Source organism: Microcaecilia unicolor, chromosome 3, assembly GCF_901765095.1.
Source record: "Microcaecilia unicolor chromosome 3, aMicUni1.1, whole genome shotgun sequence".
Lineage (NCBI taxonomy): Eukaryota > Metazoa > Chordata > Amphibia > Gymnophiona > Siphonopidae > Microcaecilia > Microcaecilia unicolor.
This window is the reverse complement of record NC_044033.1, coordinates 346,821,864-346,827,863: the sequence shown is the minus strand read 5'-3', so window position 1 is coordinate 346,827,863 and position 6,000 is coordinate 346,821,864. Positions and strand designations below refer to the sequence as shown.

Sequence of the window (6,000 nt, the reverse complement as noted above, 5' to 3'; positions counted from 1 at the left end):
AGATTGGCTTATTAATCAATTAAGTTGCATGAACAAACTGGCTATGCGTGCTGATTTGCGCATGCAACTTTAGTCGCCGTATATAGAATCCGGGGAAGGGTTGATGTCTACTTTACAAAGGCAACATACGTACCTATAATAAGTATCTAGACACAGCCCCTGTAGGGAATCAATTTACACCCAGTGCATGGCATATATAAATGTTCTATAAGGGCTGTTCTGTAAAAACGCACCTACCTGGAGCCTGTTCTATGAAGGAAATTAAGCACCTGCTGTCCTTTATACAGTACTAATGTACCAGCACAAAGACATATATATAAATTAGGCGTGGGAGTAGATATCCAGCCAGTGGCAGTGAGCATCTTTTTAGTTGCCATTGGCGTTATCCCCAGATATTCAATACAGAGCCATGTAAGGACATCAGGATTGAATATCCGGGTTTATATGGTCAGCTCTCATATAGTGCAATATTCAGCACTTAGGGGCCTTTTACAAAGCGGAGGTAGGGCTACCGCTCATGTAGCATGCTCCAAATCGACACTACCACCTGGTTAGCACACCCACCCGGTGGTAATTTTGAAGTTGGTGTGCGGTTTCACAGCAGTAATTGGCAGCGTGGCCACATTGGAGTGCACTACACGAGTACCACACTTGTAGCCTGTGAGCCTTTACCTCCAGGTCAATGGGTGGCGGTAAGGGCTCAGGCAGTAAATAGTCATATGCTACTTTTAATTTTAGCCCACAGCCATTTACTGCTCCTTTTAAAAAAAAAAAACAGCCTTTTTTCTCAGCCGTGGTAAAAAAAATGGCCTAGCAAACGCCAAAAACACGCACACACACACTACCGCAGACCACTTTTTTACCGTGGTTAGTAAAGGGATCCCTTAACCACCTAAGCGACACCGCATAAAGATAGGACTGACTTTTATGTGGTCTGATTTGGCTGCTTACTTTAGGTGGTTAAGTGCTGAATATTGGCACTTAACCTCGTAAGAGCCGACGCCACCCCCGGACTGCTCACAAAATAGCCGGCTTATCAGTTTAGCAATCTGTGGTGATATCAGCGGCATTAACCAGCTAAGTGCCACTGAACATTAGCCCTGCACAGGTGATTCACGCAGCCAGGAGCCTCCCCTGGCAGCTTAAATTGCTTTGAATATCAACCCTATATTTCTTTCTTTTCTTTTTTTTTCCTGTACGTTTTTGAAAGTTTTCAATTTACCTTTCAAGCGATGCTGCATGATTGTTAATATTATAAATAAAGAAAATGTAAAAAATAAATTAAGCCTGACCATTTATAGCAGCCATAGAGTCACATAATTTCAGAAAAGCCTTCCCCCACTCCATGTGCACCTCTCTACAAGGACTTCCTCTGTTCCTTAGCTCAGTTGCTCCCATTGTATACCTATGGGATAAATACTCTGACCCACATACGTCTAACTGTTCTTGGATACCAACTGTGTTAGGGTACAATTCTAAATTCACACAGGCAAGACTTTTTCCCCTGTCAGCGGTGCATTGCTTTCTAGGAAAAGAAATGATTAATCTGGAACCAACTTGTATTTACAAAAGTACTTTTAAGAACCCCGTCATAATTGTGTGTATATATAAATATGCAGATGTATATAGAAAAATTGCTATCTTTTTATTACTACTTTAGGAAAAAAAGTGTTCAACAGCTATTTCTTTTTGAAGATTATACTTGTAGGCTGCAAAAAGAAAACAATAAGGAAAAAATACCTAGTGGTAACCTTTAGAGAAATAAACAGAAGCCAAAGAAGTTACCTGTATAATTTTTTCTGTTAGACTATTTTTGTTTACATCATAAATTATTTCTAAAAAGCACAATTCATAATTTCTCAATTCCTGAAAAGTAATGGGGCAAAATAACTGCAATTAAATATGTATGCATCTGTATCTGGTTCTTTTGCATCAGAAACAGGTTGTTTTTTTTTGTTTTTTTTTTGCTTTTCATTACTATACACACCTCATTGTAAGCATTTTAACCCTAGAAGTATAATTATATTTTGTTAACCTAGTAACTTAGTAGACCTACTGACAAAAATTATCTGGATTATTTTCACAGTTTCCTTTAGATTAAAACAAAAGGCATTGCAGGTTTCTAATGGAAAAAACCTCTTTCTCAGAGAGGGAAACCAGGCTTCCTGCCATGTCACTGAGGATCTGCGTTTATCTGAGAAAGCATGAATAAAGACAAGATGCGAAGGAATGTGGGGAAGAAGAGAGACTGCTTAAGGTGTATAAAGAAACAACAAGGAAACTAAAGAAATCTGGATGCTGGCTGCCACCATTAATCTAACAACACAGTTTCCTGTTCCTTTTTGATGGAGCCTAACACTGTGTGGTCATTTTCCGTGGCTTCCGATTCCCCGCTACTAAGGAGTATGGATTTCCCTTCCTCTTCCAGAGCAAAGGCATCTGAGTTCTGGGTTTGACACGTGTGTTTGACCACCTCGTTGGGGGTTGAAAATGTCTTGTCACACACATTACACTTGTACCGCTTGTTGGTTTGCAGCATCATGTTATCCATTTGGCTGCCTTCATCAAAGGCACAGAGTTCTAGGGTCTGCTTGTCTACCACTGTGTACGTGTCTGAGCTCTTTAGGCACACATGCCTGGCAGCCTGGTTGGCTCTGCAGAAACTTTTCTCGCAGGTGCTGCACTTGAAGGGCTTGCCTGTGTGTATGTACATGTGCTCTCGCCAGTGACTCTTCTGGATGAACTTGCGCCCACAAATGGAGCACTCGTACTTGCGCCTCTTCACTTCCCGCTCCTGGTCCGTTTGCTCCAAGTTATCTATGTCTGCAATGTCTGTGGGTGGTGGCGTTTCTGCCTGCTGCTGCCCGTCAATAATAGGCGAATCTGAAATTTGCGGTAGCTCGCCGTCGCTCATCATCCCTGCTTCGGTAGCCTCCATGCCATCTTTTGCCAGTTCCATGGCACTGGCACAAAGGGAAGGAGAAATACTGGTTTCACCTGGATTGGTTGATGAGAAAGGCACTCCTGTGTGCAGCTGAAGGTGCTCTCGCAAGCTGCTTCTCAGGTTGAATCGTCGACCGCAGAGGTGACAAGCATAGTATTTTGGAAAACTTCCATTTCTTTTCATGATGCTAGGTTTCACGTGAGCTATGGTGAGGGCTGCAGGCTGCTCGTCTGAAGGAAGTTCTTCCATGCTGTTCTCCTCTACACAGAAGGAGCAGTAGGAACAACAGAAGGAGTCAGATCTGGGGATACTGGCGGTTGCAGAGGGTCAGAGAGTGGTATGCTCGTCCGGTCACTTGTGGTAGAGGTGTGTTTATCTGAGAGAGCTGCATGGCCTCATTCACTGGCTCTTGGCTCATCCTGGAAGGCTGGGGCCTTGAGTCCCGTCCAAGTTTGTCGGGCCCGCAGTGGTGAGTTTTGTGGGATGTCTTATCTGGTGATCAGCAATCTGAATACCATACAGAGAAGATGCCAATGGGAAACTTGATCTGGATGTGAGAAGCCTCCATGGCTGGCAAGGCTGGCCTCTTGGATAAGAGGATATGCATGCAGGAACTTTATCCCTTGCTCTAGCCGAACTGGATCAATCAGCTGTGGTGCCATCTTCCCAGTATACATCAGATGCAAAAGATAGCTAAGATGTCAGGTTGTATGTCTGTTGCTTTCAAACGAACACACTCACTGAATACAAAGAAAAAAAAAGGGAAAACATTTAAGTATGTATCCTTACAAAGTTACTTATTAAAGCATCATCAGCATACAACGCATTGTACAAGACAATAGCAAAGTAACATGGTCTATAGCCCATGAAAAGTATAGTCTAAGTCAGGGGTGGGCAACCACAGTCCTCGAGGGCCACAACACCAGTTGAGTTTTCAAGATTTCCGCAATGAATATGTATGAGATCTATTTGCATACAAAGGAAGCAGTACAAACAAATCAATCTCATGAATATTCATTGTAGAACTCTTGAAAACCCAACTGGGTTGTGACCTCAAGGACAGTGGTTGTCCACCCCTGGTCTAAGAACCTGTTATGACACCACAATCCTCATTTTCCTTTCCCTGAACTGAGGTAGAAATGCACGTCTGTCTCATGGAACAATTCACTTTTGCATATGTTTGAAATGTAGAAAGGAAAACATTTACTTTCCCTCCTTTGAGCTGAAAACTGAACATATTTATGTGAAAGTTAAACAAAGACACCTACTGTTGAGGAATTACTAGGTTGAAATTTTGTACACTGGGATAGGTGGAGATCATATTGAGTTGTTCACTCACATATGTGCAACAGAAGCGTAGCCATGTTTTGATGTCAGGGGGAGCAGAACTTTCATAAAATGGCGTCAGGGTGAAGATGAAGGGTTGATCAACATAGGCACCATTTTATTCAAAATCCATTTTAGGGAGCGGTTACTTCCCTTGCACCCACCTAGCTATGCTTATGATGTGAATGTGTACACACACACACATATATTGAAAAACCACAGACACAGGCCTGGAATAATGGAGCTTCTGTGTCAGGTCCCCAAGACCAAGCTCAGATCTGTGTCAAACCTTTCCTCCCCAAAAATCTAACCTGCTCTAACTAATGTACTTTTCCTAATACACAGCAGAGCTAAAGCAAGAAGAGAAGCCAAGAACCCTTAAGCTGCCAGAGTTTTTAACAAGGTGAAATTTAGTCATACCTGTTAATTTCCTTCCCTATAGTTGAGCTGTACCATCTGTATCGAGCAAGTGTTATTCCTTCCTGCCAGCAGAAGGAGGTAGAGAAACTGATTTTTCCCACTGATATTATGGGTATAACCTGCTGGTACTTACAGGAAAGTTCCAGTATGCCTCTGACAAAGCAGTGGAAGGTCCTAGAAAGCACACCCATGCCCCATCAACCACTACAGCTTTAAGGAATCGCTTTTTTTTTGTGTTTTGTTTTTTGAAACAGCACACCTCAAGAGTCCCAGTAGCCACAGTAGTCCACAGGAGAGTCTAAGGATCATACAGCCCAACTAAAGGAAAGGAAATAAACAGCTATGACTAAATTTCACCTTCATTAGCATCTGGGCTGTTACCATTCTTAAGTGGGATGTACTCAAACAGATTCACAGGGCAGGGGAAGAGAAAGCCTCCTGAATGACGGCCCTGCCAAAGTCCAAATGAGCTCTGGCTAGCACATCCAGTCTGTAATGCTTCACAAAGGAATGGAGCAATGACCACATCGTTGCACAACAGATCTCCTCAAGAGAGACTGCCAAGCTTTTCACCAGAAGGTCACTTGTGCCCGAGTTGAGTGACCTCTCAACCTGGTAGGCAATCTGTTATTCCTGCAAATGTAAGTGGCTTCAATGACTGCCTTGATCCAACATGAAAGGGAGGCTTTGGACATTGCCTGATCCTTCCTGGAGCTATGAAAAAGATGATCCAAGAGATGAAACTCGTTCATCTTCTGCAAGTATTTTAATAGACCCCTGCAGATGTCCAGCTTTTGAAGCTCCTGGAAGCAGAATCCAAACCCCCATCTACAAAGGAGAGCAGGCAGACCTTCTGATTCGCATGGAAAGGGGCAATCACCTTAGGAAGAAAACAAGAAACAGTATGGATGGACACAGAATCCTTTGAGAAAGAGAGATAGGGGTCCCAACATGACAGCCTGAAGCTCTGACATCCTCCTGGCTGACTAAATCACCACCAGGAAAACCATTTTCAGAGTGAGGTCTTTAATCAAGGCCAACTGAGATGCTCTCATAGAGGGCTGGAAAGAACATTCAGCGCCAAGTTCAAATCCAGGAGGGAAGAGACGGTTTGAACAGGGGTCGCAAATGAGTGACCCCCCTTTCAAAAACTGAGCGATGTCTCCATGAACAGTGAGGGAGAGACCTTGGATCTTGTCATGAAAACAGGAAAGAGCCACCAGCTGAACCCTTAGCAAGTTCAGCACCAGCCCCTGCTCTAAACCCTGTGGTAGAACACCTGAACTTTGGGAATCTGCACCTTCCAAAGT

The 6,000-nt window shown here is 43.3% G+C and overlaps 1 protein-coding gene across 1 annotated transcript in view; it reads right to left on the bottom strand.

Moving 5' to 3' along the window:
- Positions 1-814: 814 nt before the first annotated feature.
- ZBTB2 (zinc finger and BTB domain containing 2) overlaps positions 815-6,000 on the bottom strand; it is a 46,391-nt gene continuing 41,205 nt past the window's right edge. The window contains 6 exon segments of the mRNA XM_030198477.1: positions 815-3,208; positions 3,211-3,296; positions 3,299-3,404; positions 3,407-3,486; positions 3,489-3,641; positions 3,644-3,684. Coding sequence (XP_030054337.1) covers positions 2,312-3,208; positions 3,211-3,296; positions 3,299-3,404; positions 3,407-3,486; positions 3,489-3,641; positions 3,644-3,684 — 1,363 coding nt within the window. The 3' untranslated portion in view covers positions 815-2,311.